Source organism: Sturnira hondurensis, unplaced genomic scaffold (assembly GCF_014824575.4).
Source record: "Sturnira hondurensis isolate 20B ecotype Veracruz unplaced genomic scaffold, ASM1482457v3 Scaffold0004998, whole genome shotgun sequence".
Classification (NCBI taxonomy): domain Eukaryota; kingdom Metazoa; phylum Chordata; class Mammalia; order Chiroptera; family Phyllostomidae; genus Sturnira; species Sturnira hondurensis.
Genome location: NW_028077629.1, coordinates 8,737,446 through 8,757,608, shown reverse-complemented (window position 1 = coordinate 8,757,608; position 20,163 = coordinate 8,737,446). Strand labels below are relative to the sequence as shown.

Below are 20,163 nucleotides of genomic sequence, written 5' to 3'. Positions count from 1 at the left end.
AACATACATAGATGCCTGTGTAAAAGCTAAAATTAGTTGCATCAAGTAGTGTGTAATCACTCACATTTTCATTGAATTTGGTGAAGGCCCCCCTTTTTTTCTGTTTAAACTTACATTATGACAAAGGACATTCATGAGTGACTACCATCTAACAACTGAATATTTGTTTCCCACAGGAAGCATTTTTCCCAGTCACACTCACACTTTTTTTTTAAGGTCTAGGAAGCATAATTGTAGTTAGATATGAAGTGTGAGCCCTGGGTTGGTCTTTAAATAAATGACTAGAAATAAACTTGAATAAGCATTTGGGATTCTATGAGTTTTTATTAGGGCATCAAGACATTAAAAATAATATACATTCACAACAAATGAGCATTATTTCATTTTCTTGACATGCATATTATATCATGGACAAAATGAATGCGTCTCACAAATGGATGCAGAGTGATGTGTTAAGCTCCTGTTTACAAACAGCATACAGTATTTGGCATTTATTGACTTAATTTTAAAGTTTTATTTCCATAGTTAATGTTAAATGTCTGGTGCACATACAGTTATCAAGCAATTACTCTCATTGTCTTCTCAGACATGCAACCATTTGCTAAATTAAATCTACAAGTGTCATGGCTGCGCGTATTTCAGAAGTGGCCAGAACAGAGGAGGATGCTGGAAAGTTTGAGTTCTTTCAGATCTTAACTCAAAACAGGAGATTTTCATCTATGTCTTCTGTAAAAAATGAGAACAAAACAAAGCACATTTTTAGAAACTAGACAGGGGAATAATATAAGCAAATTACAGAGCTGAAGGATGGGAGCAGTAATTAATAAGGCAGCACGGTGGTTCTCAGCCTTGGTAGGACATTAACATCACCTATGAAGCTTTTAAAAAATATATAATTTCAGGCTTCACCCTTGGCTTCCTGAATCAGAAGCCCCAGGGGTAGGCCAATGGTAGGTATGTTTTTAGAAAGCTCTGCAGGTAGTTCTGATACAGGGCTGAGAGCCACTGGTTGGGGATGTTGAGGGGAGGCCTGGCCAAGAGAGCAAGTATACTAATCTATAGGGCTGCTAAAACTGAATGGAAATGAGGAGGTGTAGAGTGCCGTTACATCAAATCTCCAATCAAATAATTAAAAAAGAACATGTTGCCGCACGTGTAGAGGAAAACAGTCTCTTCTGGGGGATGTAAGACTACTCCTTATCAGTACACTCTCACTCAGTAATTGCTGAGCAAATACTTAAAGCAGATTAACTGGAGGCATACTAAACTACTGCACCAGGTAACTTTCCTGCCCAGTATAAATCTTCCCCTTGTTCCAAGAGTGGGGGAGAGTATGAGCTTTGGTATATTTCTTTTGAGCATAGGCTTCATTTGTAAAATTGGGATAACAGTCTCATTACTTATAAATTTACTTATTTAGCATATATTTTAAATAGGCTTATATTCTTGCCTATTTCTTGAATACATTTATATTTTTAAGCCATATCTTGAATATGTTTATTATTCTTTTCTCTAATGCCCTAATTCAAGTTCTCATCAACTCTTGCCTGAATTTATCACAACATCATCTCCACTGTCCTTTGGCTTCTCCACAACATAACCAAAAGAATCTTTTTTAAATACAAATTCAATGGAACCACTCCCTTGTTAAAACACTTGGGTGATCTCTCAGTACTCCTAGGGAAATGTGTTTAACTGGCTTGGTAGGGCTTGCATGATCTGACTCGTCGTTTACCCTATTAGTCTCATTTGGAAGGCTTTTCTAAAGATTAGTGTGATATATGTCAATAAGTACACCTATGTTATGTTCTGGGTAGTGAATAAGACTCCTCCATCTCTTAATTGAACTGCTTTTATACAGGAAAATGAGACCTGCTGGGTATGAGTGGCATGCCCTAATTCACATAGCTGGTTAATGACAGAGCTGGAATATTTGAGCACATTTAGTTCACATCAAAGGCAATTAAAATTCAGGAAAACCCTGGCTGAAATTATCTTGTCTTCTGTTGAATTCCCAGCCCCAAGGGAATATATCTCTACTTACAAATAGAGATATATATTTTTTCGCTTTCTTGAGCTGCCTCCCAAAGCAGTAACTTGTTTACTAATTCTGACCAAATGTTTCATATCTGCTTTATTGCCTTACTATGTGATAATTTTTCCCTTCTTCAAAATAATGTAATCACAGCCAAACCACAGTGAACAAACAAGACCATTAGGAGCTTTTCGAGTCGCTGGACCTTAAGCTTTTCCTGCCCCTCCCAGACAACCGACCAGCACAGAGCCTGAGTGAGTCTACGAGCCGAAGAGCTGCTAGAAGTTTCCAAAGAACGGCAAAGCATGACTTCTTTCTTTAAATAAATGGTTCCAATTTACCTTTTGACCCCTCCTTCTTAATCAAGTTCCATATAGAAGGGCGTGCATAAGTACTTCTTGCTCCAGCTAAGTTATTCCTTCTTTCAAATAGAGTGGAATAGTTATTCCTTCTTTCAAATGCAGCTGTACTTGGGTATCTTTTAACATCAGAATTGGAAAGCATGGGACCATTTTTATGGATGTATTTGAATTTGTAAGTACTATGATTACAGAATAGGTGTTAGAATATTCTATAATGCCAGAAATTGGCATTATTTGTATGAATCTGAGTCTTTTTTGTCTCTATTTACTCTTTTTATTGTTGTTCAATTATAACTGTCCCAATTTTCCCCCCTTTGCTCTCCCCCGCCCCGCCCCTCCCCAGTCAGTCCCCACCATGGGTCCTTTATACATGTTCCTTGTACATCTGAGTCTTAGTAACTTGCTATTTTTTATCAGTGCTGACCAGGTATAAGCTGTATGTGACAGCCAGCCTCCAAGATGGCCCCCAGTGACCCCGCCTCCTGTATCTCCTCCCACAGTGTAGCAGGTTTGGTCTGTGTGGCCATGATATGGCAGAAGTAACACGCCGCTTCTGAGATGAGGTTATAAACGACAGCCGGGCCTCAGGCTTGGATTCTCTCTCCCTGATCTTTCACTCCGGAGGAAAGAAGGTGTCCTGCTGTGAGCAGTCCTGCGAGGAGGACCACGGGCTGGGGAGCTGAAGCCTCTTGACAACTGTCCTGTGAGGGAGTTTAGAGCAGACCCTCAGCCAGAACCGTCTGGGTAAACTTTGGGTGCAGTCCTGACCCTTGGAGACTGTGAGAGGGATTTTAAGTTTCTAAGCTTTAGGGTCATTTGTTATTCAGCAATAGACAACTAATACCCAGAACTAGTTGCTTACAAAAATATATATTCTTTGTTCATTACGGTGCTTATTTCACAGAATAATATTGAGAACACAAAGGACTAACCTTTTCTGCTTGTCTATTTAGAACCAAATAACTAAACCATACTCTCAGCTCTGTCTCTCTAATTTTAAGGCATTATGCATATGCATAAAGAATATTTTTAAAGTGAAGGTCACACAAAGTACTTCTTTTTGGAAAATTCTGACCTTTGAGGGACTTACTTTCCTTTACTGTCTAATTACATGTCATCCTACATGTATGTTGTGAATATGTGGATAAAACCTCTGTTTCAGAGATTCGATGTTCACTGTTCATCTATATTCTGCAAGCATACATATTTTTAACATCTTTCAAATCTTACATATGAATCTTACAAGTTATTGTAAACATGCTTGCTCATAAAAATAACTCTTAAGAGAAGAAAAAGAAAAAGAAGAAGTAGATTAAGACATAACCCAGTAAAACAAATGTCTAAATTTAAATACTTCCACTGTGGGGGTAAAGAAAGAACCTTCTTTTATTTTTGTCACCGAAGAAGAAGTAATTGGTCACTTTTGGCTTAAGGGAATAATATTGGGACACAACGAGTGATGTAAGACCCAATTCTCAGTGTGTTGGTAATGAATTCCCCAGTGGCAGAGTGAGGCTAGCTGTTTTACTCTTTACATATGACTTGTAAAAGTTCAGCTCAGTACCCAGGTTAAGAAAGGATATAAAATCCTTCCCTCAGCAGGACAGTCTTCTGAGTTCTGGACAAGATGGAGGTGTAGGCAGAAATACTTCACTTCCTCACACAACCAAAGAAGGATAATGACCAATATGAAAACAAAGAACAACCAAACTGCCAGAAAATCAAACTGCATGGAAGTCCCACACCACAGAATAAAGAAACATTCATCCAGACTGGTAGGAGGGGTGGATGAGCAGCCTGGGCAAAGAGGACACACTGCAAGGCAAGGCAGCAGACCACCTGGGAGGTCCCATATTCGAGTGCAGAGAAGCTGAGAGGAACAACAGGGGAGTGAGGCAGACCTTGAAACCTAGGTTTTAGAGTGGGAAACTGAAAACCCAACCCCCCTGGCTGTAAAACATCTGTGGGCACTGTGGCAGTGGGGGAAACTCTCTGTCTCACACGAGAGTCCATTGGAGAGGCTCATAGGGTCCTAAAACATACACAAACCCACCCACCTGCAAATCAGCTCCTGAAAGAGCACAGCCTGCTTATGGAAGTGAGGGAAGTGACAGAAAGTGGGACAAGCTCCGAGCAAGCAGCACTGTTCCATTTCTGACCTCTCCCCCGCAGCCCCACAATACTGTACCCAGGGTTGCCCTGCCCTTAGGCAAATACCTAAGGCTCCACCCCTGAAATGTAACAGGTGCACCAAGACAAAGAAGTATGGCCCAAGTGAAAGAGCAGATGAAAACTCCAGAAAAAGAACTAAGTGACAAGGAGATAGCCAACCTATCAGATGTAGAGTTCAAGACACTGGTAATCAGGATACTCAGAGAATTGATTGAACTCGATCACAAAATGAAGGAAGAAATGAAGGCTACACAAAGTGAAATGAAAGAAAATATACAGGGAACCAACAGTGAGAGGAAGGCAACCAGGACTCAAGTCAATTATTTGGAACAAAAGAAAGAAAGAAACATCCAGCTGGAACAGAATAAAGAAACAGAAATTCATAAAAATGAGGAGAGGCTTAGGAACTTCTGGGACAACTTCAAATGCTCCAACATCTGAATTATAGGGGTGCCAGATGGATAAGAGGAAGAACAAGAAATTGAAAACTTATTTGAACAAATAATGAAGAAAAACTCCAATCTTGCAAAGGAAATAGGCTTCCAGGAAGTCCAAGAAGCTCAGAGATTCCCAAGGAAATTGGTTCCAAGAAAAAACACACAAAAACACATCATAATTAAGTTACCCAAGATTAAAGAAAAGGAGAGAAAATAAAAAGCAGCAAGAAAAAAGGAGAGAGTTACCTACAAAGGAGTTCCCATAAGGCTATCAGCTGATTTCTCAAAAGAAACCCTATAGGCAAGAAGGGGCTGGAAAGAAGTATTTAAAGTCATGAAAATCAAGGACCTACATCCAAGATTATTTTACCCAGCAAAGTTATTTAGAATGGGAGAGAAGATAAAGTGCTTCCCAGACAAGATCAACCCAGAAAAAGGTTAAAGGAGTTCATCATCACCAAGCCCTTATATGAAATGTTAAAGGGACTTATCTAAGAAATAGAAGATCAAAAACTATGAACAGTAAAATGAGAACAACAACTATCAACAACTGAACCTAAAAAACAGTAACAAAACAAACTAAGCAAGAAACTAGAACAGGAACAGAATCACAGAAATAGAGATCACATGGAGGGTTATCAGCAGGGAGAGGGAGGGGCCAGAGTGGGGGGAAAGGGTACAGAGGAATAAAAAGAATAAATGGTAGGTACAAAATAGACAGGGGGAGGTTAAGAATAGTATAGTAAATAGAGAAGCAAAGAATGTATATGTGTGACCCATGGACATGAATTAAGTGGGGGGTGGGAATGCTGGTGATTGGGGGACTACAGGGTGGGGGAGGATATAGGGGAGCAAAAGACTGGGACAACTATAATAACAAAATTAATAAAATATACTTTTTTTAGAAAAGGACAGTCTCTGAGATTTGGCACAACTCTCTGGATTTGCATCATTTTCTCAGGCTTACCAACTGCTGAGATGTCAATGTAGTTATTCCCTAAATATTCACATTTGCTACTCTCTGAAATCAGAATATTATAAGGGAGTAAAACCTAACCTTGCCATGAGAGCACCTACTCTGAAGGCATTCTGTCTGGAACATTGCCACCTTGCTGTGTCTAGGTTTCAGTTTGAACGCACAGAATGACCTAGCTCTATGAGGAAGGACTACAGGGCTCAGGGTTTGTCTGGACAATGATGATGAATTTACCTTCTTTAAGTCCAAAGCAGTGGCCCCACTCCTTCAGGGTGATGTGCTTATCTTTATTGGGGTCACACTCATTGAAGAAGCGAGTTATGCAGTGTTCCATGGGCACCAGAGAGGCTCGCAAAGGAGCGAGTTCGGAACGTGTCAAGACTCTGCAATGATACAAATGGCAGCCTATTAACTGAGTGGCTTGTGTATGAAAGTTAATACTTAGCATCACTAAGGGCATTTTTCTTTCACAAGGTTGCTGAGTATGGTGAATAAGTACTATATTCAAGAAAAGTTGCAAATGAAAGAAACTATTTATGAGTAAGATAGACAGATTTTGGGGTGTCATTTCACAGGTTTTTCTTCTTCACAGTCCTCCATCCACCCTAAATTTATAGGGGTGCACCCCAGCAATCATGTTTGTTCAATCTGGTCATACCTGATTGCTCCAGATGTAGGCACTTGACCCACTTGACCCAAAGTGGGCCAATCAAATTATCTTTGGACTTTATGATGAACATGAGAGTTACGAGAGTCTCTATGGGAGGTGGGACCCTAACAAGTGAACTTGGAAGCTGGGGTGTGGCCATAATCTGTTATTTTCAAAGCAGTTGTATGTTTAGATACCTAACCACATTTGTTTGGCATTTCAGTGTTCTAGACTGAAATTGGGAAATTTTCTAAATCTGTTTAGAATGTTCTTTGTACAGATAACTAGACATTATATTAGGGAGATGACCTAGTTAAAGAGTTTTTACCTGTCCATAGGATTTTGGTCAAGTTCACTAAACTGCCAGTGTACAGGATACACATACATGTGGTAGTTTTTCTTAAAGTCCCTTAAAAGAAGGTCGATGGAATGGTTCCCAGGCAAGAGCCTCTTTTCATCCAGGTAAATTTTTTTGACCTGTAATGAGGAAGGGACAAGATAGAACATCAGAGAGTCACAGAAGTGGAATCAAATGATCACTTGCTAAACCTTACTTGAAGGGTAATAATAATGTGTCAGATGAAAACAAGCCCAGGCCATTCTATGAGACTAGAAGAAATGCCTTCGAATGAACATTATGGCTTTTCTTCTTTCTACGTTGAATAACAGCTAACATTTAAAAAAATGTCAGAACAAATTTACCTTGTGGCATGAAATGTGACCACTCTTATTCTGTTCATCTCTATGTGCTAACCAGGCTTAGGGAGACAAAGTGAGCTTTTGCTATATGCAGAGGAACATAGAGCCCCTCCCCCATCACACCCTTTGATATCTTTTTTCCTTGGGCCTTGTAGACACACACTTAGGGAGCTGATTGTGGATAACTTACTTTATTCCTTTGCTTCTCATTTAAATATCCAGTGTGTTTAGGGTCAGACTCATAAAGTTGTATGAGGATATTCTTGAGCCAGTCTCTCATTCTTAAAGGAAACTGAGTCACTTCAAAGTCCGTACAAGGAGGAATAGCTGTTTCAACCAGAAAGTAAATCAGTGTTAACCTTTGGAGCCCACTCTTGTCCTATAGGAGTCCTCAGAACAGGAAGCATGGCGACTGACAGCATCTTCACTGCCAGGTCATCACAACTGTGACCCTTAACCCCAGTGGCACAGTAGAATTGCCCTGGGTGTTTAAAAAACATGTCAGATGCCAGCTTCCATTCAAGGAAATTTTGATTTAATTGCTCTGGGGTGAAGCCTGGGCAGCAGGATGTTTCAAAGGAGTAATTTTGATGTTCAGCCATGGCTGAGAACCACTTCCCTAGAGCCAGAGACTGGAATGTAGAGGTGGAGGACACAAGAACTATTTATTAGAGGAAAAAGGAAAAGGTAGAAGTTAGCTTATTCTGTGGTCACAATGTAATAATTTTAAATCCCAGTGACTTAAAGGAACAAAGTTTGTTTTTTTTCAGTTCTATTGAGATATCATTGAAGTACAACACTACAAATCTAAGGTGTGCAGCATAATGACTTGACACACATATATTGTGAAATGATTACCACAATAAACTTGTTTAATATCCATCACCTCATATAGTTCTGAATTTTTGTTGTTTCCTTGAGTTGAGAGCTTTCAGGATCTCCTCTCTTAGCAAGTTTCAAACATACCAGACAGCAGTGTTAACTATAGGGATATCATGTGGTACGTTACATTGAAGATTTGGTTCTTGAACCTGCTACAAGCCCAACACCAGTTGGCAGGGGGGCTCTCTGCTCATTGCAGTCTCTGTGGGGCTCAGAGTGATGGAGACTCCACCGTCTCAACACTATCTCAGCACAAGGAAAAGGGGGCATGGAGAACCGTGCACCAGGTCTGACATGCTGCTGTCCAGAATGCACACAGGTGATTTTCACTCAGATTTCCTTGGACGAAGAACCCACATGGCAACATCTAAAGTCAAGGGGCTGAGGGGCTGAGAAGTTTAATACTCTCATGGATCCATAAGGAGAAGAGAAATGGAAATACTAGAGAGCCCAGCTAATGTGGAGAATCACTTAGCAAGGAGATCCAAAGACAACTGAGAATATCCTGGGAAAGGAAGACACTTAAATAAAAACTTCTGGAAGATGTTGTCATTAAACTTCTTGGCAGAGGCTTAACTTGGTGAGAGAAAAGGACAAATAATTTAGCAAAAATTCCATCTCAATTATTAAGTGGATAACATTATGCAGTGGTTCTGAGTCCTGGCTGAACATTAGAATTATCGAGTTTACTTCAAAAACTAATGAAAAATAATGCCAAGGTTCCAACCCAGTACAATAAAATTGAAATCTCTTGTAGTTAAAGCCTGGGCATTCTTCTTATTTTTAAAAAGTCTTCCCAATTGACTTAAATGCACAGCCTGAGTTCAGAACTACATTAGTTTTCTCTGATTTGCATGTGTCTGAATATTATTCAGATATGCAGATTCACTCCAAACCGTCTCAGCAATGGTGGTTGGCTATAGTGACAGAATCTTACATTTGCAGGCTCCAAAATAATCCAGCTGCAGCTGGTGCCCCTTTTTGGTCCCCTCCAGTCTGCACTTTGCAGCAAACAGATGACAGGAACTAGCATAGGTCTCATTGTCAGTCCCACAAACCTAATAAAGACAAGTGTGAGGAAAAGGTCATGTTTCCAGATGTTCATTGGGAAAACACTCTGCTCCTTAAAGCTCATAGTATGTTTGGTAGAACTGCTGTGCCACACATGTGGTCAGGTAGGTGAGGCTATTAGAATCATAACTATCCCACTCAGCATGAAAATATCAACTAAATTTTACCAGTGGTGATGGCAATTTAGCTTTATATGAGCTCAGTAGAATGAAAACTGAAGATGTTCCAAGGATAGAATGAATTTTAAAGTCATTTCTTATAGATCTGTGTCATTATTATCGCTTTAGGGCACAGGTGAAATTCTTTGATTTTGCTGGCATTTGTTCCTATTTGATATTAATTCAAATATTAGATGGTATCCTGGGCCTTTACCATTTTTTAACAAAAAATTCCAATTGCTCCTTTCATCGAAATCACTAGTTGGTGCCCCTTGGAGACCAGTTTGTAGAACACTTACTTGGTCAAGGAGCTTTGGAGGAGGACAAGTCTCTGGATCTTGGCAAACACAGTGGGGCTTTCCCTGTTGGTCAGTCTGACACATGTGTCCTCTTTTACACTGGAAATTCACACAAGAATCTATGAGAAAAGGTTGGGAAGGTTAAGCTAAATTGAACATGTAAACTCAAATTCATCCAGATAATTAGCTCCACCTTCATTAATAAGAGAAAATTTGGGAAAACATTAAAAACCATTTTAATGTAGTTTTCAGGTGGGGCCCTATGGCGTCAGACTATTTTACACAATAGCCCAGATTTTCTGTGCACTTTGGATCAGAGATTTAGAAAGAACAAATAACCATTGGTCTGCCTGAAATGGTCATAGTCTGAAGTCTATAGTGCAATTTTGTACAAGTTGTTCAGATAAGCCATGCGAATTTTGTTGTGTTAAAATTTGAAATATTTGTGATTGGGAACTATGTCTTAATTAAATATGGGACCTAAATTTACTAGTATATTATGGATTGAAGAATCAAGAAGGTAAAATTACTTCTTCTCAGAAGCAAAAGGATTTAGGTAAGAATGATTCTATCTTTTGCAGTAATATTGCAACAAGACTTCTAGTTTGTAAACACATTTACCTATAGTTATACAGTAGCCCCACCCCTTATCTGCAGGGGATACTTTTCAGGGCCCTTAGTGGATGCCTGAAACCATGGATGATAGTAACCACCACATAGTATGTTATTTTTCCTATACACGCATACCTAGGATAAAGTATAGTTTAGAAATTAGGCACTGAGAAGTAGTGTTAAGCTACTATTGACCTCCTAATGATACATTAAGAGGAAGATCATTGGGTGATCCTGGATCATCATGATGATCTTGACCGTTGGGTGTCAGGAGCAGAAGATGTGGATTGTTGGGAAAATGTAGTATTTTTGGATTGCTGTTGACTGCAGATAACTGAAACTGCAGAACACATAGTCACAAGTGGGGTAGACTTCTGTATATCAAATGTATGCAAAAGAGTGTCTACAATTTATGAGAGATTTTCTTGAGGAGAACTGCGGAGAGGAGAATTCTGTGCAGTAGTCACAAATGAAGGGATAGTGACAGTCCAGCGTGGCCTATTCCATCTCTTCCTTGACATAGTCATAAACAGCTTTCTTAGCCCATACTCACCAACATTGTCTACCCTCATGTTGCCTTCATTTGAACTTTCATCTTCATTCATTGAGCTCTCTGCTTTTTTGGCCTTTATAATAACAAAAGGAGAAGTGTGAGTCTATTGGAAAGCTAGATATAATAATTCATATATAACTTATGTTTTATAGATAATTTATACATAATGTATGTTATATAATTTATGTTTCTACTGTGCATACCTTCACAGAGCTTTTCCTATCCAAATCCTTTCAGATCTCAAAAAGAGACCCCAGTCACAACTGTGGAAATAGACAGTAACCCTCTGAATACAGGAACTATTTCTATCTTCATCAACTGGATTCAGTCCTGTATCTCTGGAGATCAGTTAATAAAAGTTGGTACTAACAACAGGAGCAAAGTTGGAGCCTCCCCTTTGGATTTGGGAAAACAGCAGAAATATAATATCATCATGCAATTCTGTGTTTAGAAATCTCTGTGAAGCTGCTGGTAAATGTTTCTTACCAGTTTCTAAAGTGTAAGAAAAAATCCCACATTAGAATGACAACAGAGTTCTCAGTAATTGAGGTTATTATTGACCTTGCCCACCAAAAGCTGTGTCAAGACCTCCTGGTGGGTGCCTGTCAGGGTTTTGCATGAAAGCTCCAAAAGACTAAACAACCAAATTGCAATCTGCTTCTCCCCACTCTCTTTGCTGTATCCCAATGATCATTTTTGTGTGTTTTCTTAATAAGTTGTAGCTGAAATCCTTCTTACTCTTTATAGCTAAATTAATAAACATTGCTGGATTTCTTGTTAGAGCATTTTGCGGGCCTTGCTAATTCAACTTGATAGGATAGGACACTGACAAGGTTTTGGAGCAGCCATTGTCAGTGTCTCCTATCCCTCGTATCTGTCAGTTTACCATTCTAGTTAGCTCCAGGTGCTTTCAACTGCCGCATCTGTGTCTTTGTGGCTTCAAAGCCACGGAATTCTATTTAACCTGCTCAAAGGATGGACTGCAAGTTCTAGGCAATTAACACCCCTCCCGGCAATTCTCAGCCTGTGGAAATGCCTCAGCTCTCTCACTGTCCAAATGGCTCTCCTCAGGTACCTTTGATTAGCTTCTTTTCCTTCCCTGCATAACTTCTCCACTCTTTGTTCCCTGAACTTCAACAAAACAAAACAAAACAAAAACACTGAAATTCAGGGCCTGCTTTTTAGGGGAACACAAATAAAACAAGCACTTTCAGCCTAATAATGGAGATGCAGAGGAAAAGAAATAATTGTAGTATATTTAGTAATGTACTGATAGAGATAAGTACAGGAGACTGGGAGAGTGCAGAGAAAGTTCATGGCTGTTTCTTGATAGAGCCAACTGCTTTATCAGCAAACATCACCAGAAATAATCTTACCCCTTGGGATTCTCTAGGTTCACTGGTACCTACATTCTCATTCTCATGTGCTCTTTTGCTTTGCTCCTCATGTTTGATGTGATAGTAATTGGAAGTAGCTCTTTCAACTTCCTGGAAGGCCTCTCTTGGGATGAAGTAGTCTTCACTGACACTGTGTCTGGGGCCATCATCACCATCAGCAGCGGGCTCTATGAGCAAACCCTCAGAAACAGTCTTTTTCTCCATCTCCTCTGTGTTACTGATAACTTCAAGGCCAACTTTTCCCTCTTGGCTCTGCCATTCAGTATCTTGATTGTGCTTATTGATTTTTGAAATAGCTTCCTCTTCCATTTCTTCATTGGAGTTATCCTGTTCTTGTTCTTGGTGAACCTGCTCAAAATCATCTTTCTGCATCTTGCTTACTAGGGTTGGTTGATTAAACTCTTCCGAAATATCATCAGATTGGGTACTGTCTTCTTCCTGCTTGTTGTTAGAATGCTCTGGAGGAAAGTCTCTCTCCTTTTCTTGGTTATCATTGTGGGTGCCAACTGCACCTGGCCCCTTTTCACCTTCTTCTCCACTGGGGATGGTTGGATCTTGCTGGTGATTTTCTTGATCACTTAGGTCTTCACCATGTTCGCTACTCCTGTCCAACTGAGGATGTGAATCAACTGTAAGCTGTTCTTGCTTTTTTTCTGTCTCTGTGATGGTTTCTTGTTGGTCAAAATCTACAATGGAACTAACATTAGGAGCAAGAAAATCAACATTCTCTGGGAGTTTTTCCTTCTGAGGTTCACTCACATCTTCCTGTAGGTCCAATGCACTTTCAGTTGGTATGTACTCCAAATTCTCACGCAAGTCACTTTCACTTTCCTCTTGATCATGTAATACCTGCTCTTGACTGTGACTATGGTCCTGATCTGCTAACTGGTCAAGCTTTTCCTCCTTTGACTTTTGTAATGAAGATTTTTCAACCTTAAAAGGAAGAAAGTTTATTTTTAAACAAATGATAATTTAACATATATATCACATTTACAATTCATAAATCAACATTCAATATTTATTATTTTCTTCATATAATGTATAAACTTGTATAATGTTCTTCACATTCTATAGCTACAAGTTTTATCTGAGTTTGAATTTTGTGAAATTAAACAATGATATAGCACCTCAGCCCAAGGAGTAAAACTCATGATTCTTCTAGTGATTGGAGGCAGTTGATATGATCACCTTTAAAGTAAGTAAACTGAGATGAGAATGAAGCAATCTCTTTGACTATGCTTTGGAATGGAAACCTTTGGAGAATTTGGAAGTTATGTTAGCATAACCATGTGACTTTTACCTTAATGTTGGGATGGATTCCTGCAGATGCTGCAGTTTCCTTTTCTTTTTCTGCATCTTCAGCCCTTAGAATGGGCACTGTAGTGCTGTCAGGTGTTACTGATGCTTCATCTTGTTGTACGGAACTCAAGGAATCAGCAGTTGGTTGGGAATGACCAGATAAGAACCTTGCATTTGTCTGGAAAATGAAAAACTTGTTCATATTATTGTGTATATTTGTTAATGTTTAAAATTTTTAGTTAGCCTTTTATTGTCAGCATTATTAGTAGCAATATACTTCATTTCTAACATTAATTAAAAGATATTCTCTAGAATTTCTAAGAATATAAATAAATTGTCAGAATATAATATTTTTTAAAAAGATTTTATTTATTTAACTTTAGAGGGGAAGGGAAGGAGAGAAGGAGAGAAATATCAATGTATGGTTGCCTCTCATGAGTCCCCTGCTGGGAACTGGCCTGCAATCCAGGCACGTGCCCTGACTGGGAATCGAACTGTGATCGTGTGGTTCACAGGCCCGTGCTCAGTCCACTGAGCTACACCAGCCAGGGCTCAGAATATAATCTTAAGTGGGAACAGAATCTCAATCATGTTTAAGAAAAGTTATACATACAGAGACTGGGTAGAAATAGAGCAAAAATGACTTTTGAGTTTTGGAATTATTTTCTGTGCTTTTAACACTTTCATAAAATATTTATACTCTATAATTTTGAAAAATATTGTTTAAAAGAAAGTTGAAGTTAAATTAACCATAGCGTATAGCATTGTATTTTTTCATAGGATATAGCATTGTACATTTTCTTAAGTTAATTACTTACTGATAATTAGCAGAAAGGTTCTAAGTCTTTTATTCAATATTTGGTTCCTTTCTTAATGCTATCAGCCTATTTGCAACAAGAAATCTTTTAATAAAAACAATTTAATGTCCACTAATAAAAAAACTGTGAAACAAGGCACCAAGTCTAGTGTGGAAGAGCAACTATGACATATTTGACTCCTATTTCTAGCAAGATTGGAGGCATGCTGGAGAAGGTGAGATAAGACACCTCCCTTCAAGTTTTGACTCTCCTATTTACTATCTATCTGTGGTTTTGTTAATTTCTACCCAAACTTCTGTCAAGATGAAGTGAGCAGAAATATCAAGATAAGATTATGTGCCTTAAAATATTTGATAAATTTTAGAGAGTTAGTTACCTAAGTGAAAAATTACTACAGCCAGTAATGCAGGGGTAATATGAAGTGTCTGATATCGTAGGCAGGTATTCACCATAAATCTTTACTAAAGAGATGCTGTGGACACTCGGATATCAGAGCCGGGTGTCACTATAAAACTCAATTCCATTTGGAGTGACTTGGCTTTATTCCATTAGCAGGCCTTGTAGTGCTATTTATGCAATATAAAGAAAGGCTTGAGGTACAGGATTTACTATAGATTTGGTTCATTCTCTTGCTTTTTATTATCTTTTCAACTATGAAGAGTGATACTCTTTTTAAATATTTCCAAATAAGTTATTTTTAAGAGAAGAAAAAATGGCAACCAGGTTGGCAAGTTGTTGGCAGGGGCACCATGTAAATCAATAGAGGGAGGAGATTTTAGGTTTATTGGTGGAGAATTGCTCCTCCTCTATGCTTCTTCCCTTCTCAGGGTCCCCTCCTCAGAATGGAAGAAATGCAGAAGGATATGGCAGCTTATTTTCTTTTGGAAATATTCTGAAAGTAAAATTGTTTCATTATTATGCTCACATCTATATTTATAGCAATATACCCTCTGGAAATGTGCACAGAATCTTCTAGCCTCACAGAAGCAATTCACTGACTTTTGGAAACCTCAGGCAGGAGGGGGAAATTAAACAAGATTTCTAATAGGTAAATCTATGGGAAGTCATTTTGAGCATGTCCTGTGTCCACGTGATGACAAACTGAGACAGGGAACACCTGGAATGTGTTTATATGCTGGCATGTCATTCAAACACTTCGTTTAAAGATGTGTTTGATGCCTGTTTACATCACGGCAACATCTACAAAGGCAAAACAATTTTTCAAGAGAAAATATGGTTCTGTGGGAGCTCCTTTCTGTGCTGAACACAATTTATGCCATGTTTTTAATTTCTGAGGACATTGTATAATTTTAACTTCAACGTGATTCCTAGCAGGGGTCATAAATTCTGCTTCCTGAGAACTGCTTGGTCTGGGTGGCACACGTTCATCTTCGCTGACACATTTGTCAAGCAGAAGCTACCCATCAGCTGTCTAAAGAGCAGGGATAGGATCTTAGACATAGAGAGGGAGAGAGGAGGGATGAAAGATAAATTGCTTTGTTTATTTAAAGAAGCCTTATTCCTCCAATTGGTGAAAAAGATTAAAAAAACAAATCCTTTGGTTTAAGGATGGATGGTATGGATCTTTAGGGGACATTTAAATGATTATCTGGCCATGGTTCCATATACATGTACATAAACTTGCACGTTACTTTGAGGTTGCTGACAGGTCTCAAATGCTTTGATTTGTAAGGCTGATTTATTGCTGTGTGAATGGGTGGGGCTTATATCTGACTGTGAGAAAAAGAATGTTCTAGTCCCATCTGCTTTTATCATGTTTGCTTGGACAAACCTCCAAGGATGAGTTAAGAACTGCTTTGTGGTTGCCGTACATTTCCTCTCCATAACCCATTGGCTCCTCTTTTTGTTACAGACTCAGAATTTCTCATGTAGTGTGTATTTGACTTGGAAGAAAAGGCTACTGGAGAGGGGGGATGGGCACCCCAAGATTTCTCATACGAGTTCCTTAGACTTCTCATACTCATGTGATGAGCTTCCCCAGGAGAATTTATTTCTTGCTGTTATCTTTGGTATCTTTGGTATGAAATATTTGGGCATATTTCCTGGCTAATAAATTGATCATCAACACTTTCAGGTATATATTTAATGTGTCTTATAGAACCTGATACTTCCAAAAGAAATGTTTTTAAAAAGTAACTTATCTTAATTTTTTTAGTCATTTATTCCTTGCTTGGGCAAAAAAATATGATTTAAATTAAAAAAATTAAAATCACTGTATAAGAACATTTTCTTTTAAATGGAGGATTTCTAAGATAAATTTCAGGAGGGAGGGATATAATCACAAAAGAAAGAATTTTTACTGGGGACTTCCGGCCAAGATGGAGGCATAGGTGGAAATATTGTACCTCCTCGCACAACCAAATTTAGGGACAACAAAGATTTAGAAACAAAAACACAACCAAAACAGACAGAAAAGTTGAACTGTACCAAAGTCCAACAACAATGAACCATTCATCTAGACTGGTAAGAGGGATAGATTGGCGGCCAGTGGAGGGGGTCGCAGCAGGAAAAAGCAGTGGCTGCCGGTCAAACCCAGGCATGCAGGTGGTGGTTGGCAGATTCCAGGTGTGGGGTGGCAACAGGAAGATCCACGGAGGGTGCAAGGAGGCTGTCTGACCGAGGTCATACCTTCACGGGCAGATAAACCAGGTGAAAAAAAGGACAGTGAGACAGACCGTGCAACTCAGAGCCACAGAGCTGGGAAATAAAGCCTAAAAGCACCAATTGAAATAACTTTTGGGGCTTGAGGTGCTGGCAGAGGCTCCCAGCCTCACAGGAGGATTTGTGAGAGACCCACAGGGTTCTAGAAGGCACACAAGTCTACCCATCTGGGAACCAGCACTAGAAGAGCCCAGTTGCTTGTGGAAAGTGGCAGAGGTGACCAAAACCCGAGAGAGAGCCCAACAAACACCATTGCTCCCTTTCTGACAGTCACAACCCCAGGCACAACCCAGCGACTGGATTGACCTGCCCTAGTGAACACCTAAGCTTTCACCCCTCTTACGTAACAGGTGTAAACAGACCAAAACATTATGGCTCAAGCAGAAGAACAGCTCAAAGTCCCAGGGCCAATACTTCTAAGAAATCAAGAGATAGCCAACCTATCGGATACACAATTCAAAATACTGGTGATCAGGATGCTCACAGAACTGGTTGGTTTTAGTTGCAAATTAGATGAAAAAATGAAGGCTACATTAAGTGAAGTGAAGCAAAATGCACAGGGAACCAATAGTGATGGGAAGAAAACTGGAACTCAAATCAATGGACCATACCAGAAGGAAGAAAGAATTGACCAACCAGAAAAGAATGAAGAAATGAGAATTCAAAAAAATGAGGAGAGGCTTAGGAACCTCCAGGACATCTTTAAACATTCCAACATCCAAATGATAGGGGTACCAGAAGGGGAAGAGGAACAGCAACAAGTGGAAAACTTATTTGAACAAATAATAAAGGAGAACTTCCCCAGTCTGGCAAAGGAAATAGACTTCCAGGAAGTCCAGGAAGCTCAGAGAGTCCCAAAGAAGGTGGACCCAAGGAGGAACACACCAAGGCACATCATAATTACACTAGCCAGGATTAAAATGAAGGAGAGAATTTTAGAAGCAGCAAGAGATAAGGGGACAGTCACCTACAAAGGAGTGTCCATCAGACTGTCAGCAGATTTCTCAAAAGAGACCTTACAGGCAAGAAGGGGCTGGAAAGAAGTATTCCAAGTCATGAAAGGCAAGGACCTACATCCAAGATTGCTCTATCCAGCAAAGCTTTCATTTAGAATGGAAGGGCAGATAGTATTTCTCAGATAAGGTCAAGTTCAAGTTCATCATCACCAAGCCCTTATTGTATGAAATGTTAAAGGGACTTATCTAAGAAAAAGAAGATAAAAAACATGAACAGTGAAAGGACAGCAAACTCACAGTTATTAACAACCACACCTAAAACAAAAGCAAACCAAGAGGACAGCTAGATCAGGAGCAGAACCATAGAAATGGAGATCACATGGAGGGTTAGAAACAGGGGAGTGGGAGGAGGAGAAGGGGGGGAGAAGGTACAGAGAATAAGTAGCATAGACAGTAGGTAGAAAATAGACAGGGGGGAGGGCAAGAATAGTATGGGAAATATAGAAGATAAAGAACTTGTGACACATGGACATTAACTAAAGGGGGAATGGGGGAGGGGGTGTGCAGGGTGGAGGGGAATGAAGGGAGGGAAATGGGACAACTGTAATGGCATAATCAATAAAATATATTTTTAAAAAAGAATGTTTACCGGGATTGCAGCTGCAAAACATACAGTTCCCAAAACATACAGGAAAAAAATCACTGTCTTCATGTTTCAAACCTGTGAACCAAGAAGATGATGATCAGTGATGGGTTAAGTTTCCTAATGAAAGGTTAAAATATAACATTAGCAAATACCGAGCTTCATACTGTCCTTTGTATTTAAAGGTGCTTGCTGTCTTTGTGGATTAACATGTCTGAGGGGACAGATTAATGACAGTTTTTACTGAGTTGTGCCCTATGAGAAGGATACTTGGTATTTTGGCCCATCTGTGCTTGGTGGGAACTGTTTCTGTTAATGACTGTGTATCTTTAAATGAAAGCTCTATGCAAACCTTGGGTCTTAAGATTTGCATGTTCAAAGTGATGATTAAATCACAAATGAACTAATAAAATGTTTTATAATTTTTTTTGTCCACATGTCACTTAATTTTATTTTGCAAGCTAATAAACTGGTATTCTGGTGTCAACCTCAAAATAACTTACCTTTTAGTTATTATAATACATAGAATCATGAGAAGCTATAAGTGGGAAGTACCAAATACCAAATCATCCAATTCTCTAATTTTAGAAAAGAGAAAACCAAAGCCCAGATTGTTTAAGTGACTTGTTTGAAGGTGAGCTCCCCAGTGTCAGAAGTAGGTCCTGACCAAGCCTGGATTCTGTTAGAGTCATCTCTCTGTCATATTACGCTGAGTACACTATACACCAGAAACACAGCTAAGGAAAAAAAAAACCTGACCTAAAATAAGGTAGACCAAAGTCTTGTTCCAGCTCTTCCTTTAAGCTATAAGTTTAACTGTTTATGCTTTTATTATTATAAGCATTGTAAAATGTACTGTGCTATTAAAATATATAGTATTCTAGTTAAAAATTTAAATATCTTTACTATATAAAATTTGGAAAATGCACCAATGTATGCAAAATAATAAACATCAACTATAATTCTACCAACACAGAAAAACATTAACATTTGACATATCCTTGCAGAACTTTTTCTAGGCACACTCTCGTGTGTTTTGCTACCTCCTCCATGCCTGAACAGTGCCTGGCACAGAAGAGAAAGGACCTGTGTGGATTAAGAACATAGACTCAGAGCAAAACAAAGCTCTGATTGTACTGACCATGTGACATTATGTAATTAATTAACATCTTTCCCATTCATAAGGTCAAAATAGTTCCTCCCTCATTACAAAGTTATAACAATTGATGACAATATTTTGGAATGCTATGAATACTGCCTGGAATATATGTGCGAAACAAATGTTTATACAATAAGGTAAATAAGTAGGTGCTTAATAATAGAGTGTTTTAAAAAACACCTCTCTGGTAGTGAAGAAACCCATACACTCAGAGAAGATTTTTAGGAGTGAGACACTGCACTGCCCTATAGGGACCATAAACGTTCACCTGATTTAGAGGTTTTACATTGGCAATCTGAGTTGA

The 20,163-nt window shown here is 39.0% G+C and overlaps 1 protein-coding gene across 2 annotated transcripts; it reads right to left on the bottom strand.

Moving 5' to 3' along the window:
• Positions 1-302: 302 nt before the first annotated feature.
• Positions 303-18,769, bottom strand: SPARCL1 (SPARC like 1). 2 transcript variants are annotated; one of them, XM_037046145.1, is made up of 10 exons: positions 18,707-18,769; positions 13,603-13,779; positions 12,282-13,235; positions 10,906-10,978; positions 9,741-9,859; positions 9,150-9,270; positions 7,521-7,657; positions 6,960-7,108; positions 6,217-6,365; positions 303-726 (listed from the first exon to the last, which is right to left on the bottom strand). In XM_037046145.1, the coding sequence occupies exons 1-10, from the start codon at positions 18,767-18,769 to the stop codon at positions 698-700; spliced, it is 1,971 nt and encodes a 656-aa protein (XP_036902040.1). In that variant the 3' UTR covers positions 303-697. The 2 variants fall into 2 exon arrangements, with proteins under 2 accessions (XP_036902040.1, XP_036902041.1); XM_037046146.1 differs by having other exon boundaries at positions 12,315-13,235.
• Positions 18,770-20,163: the final 1,394 nt, after the last annotated feature.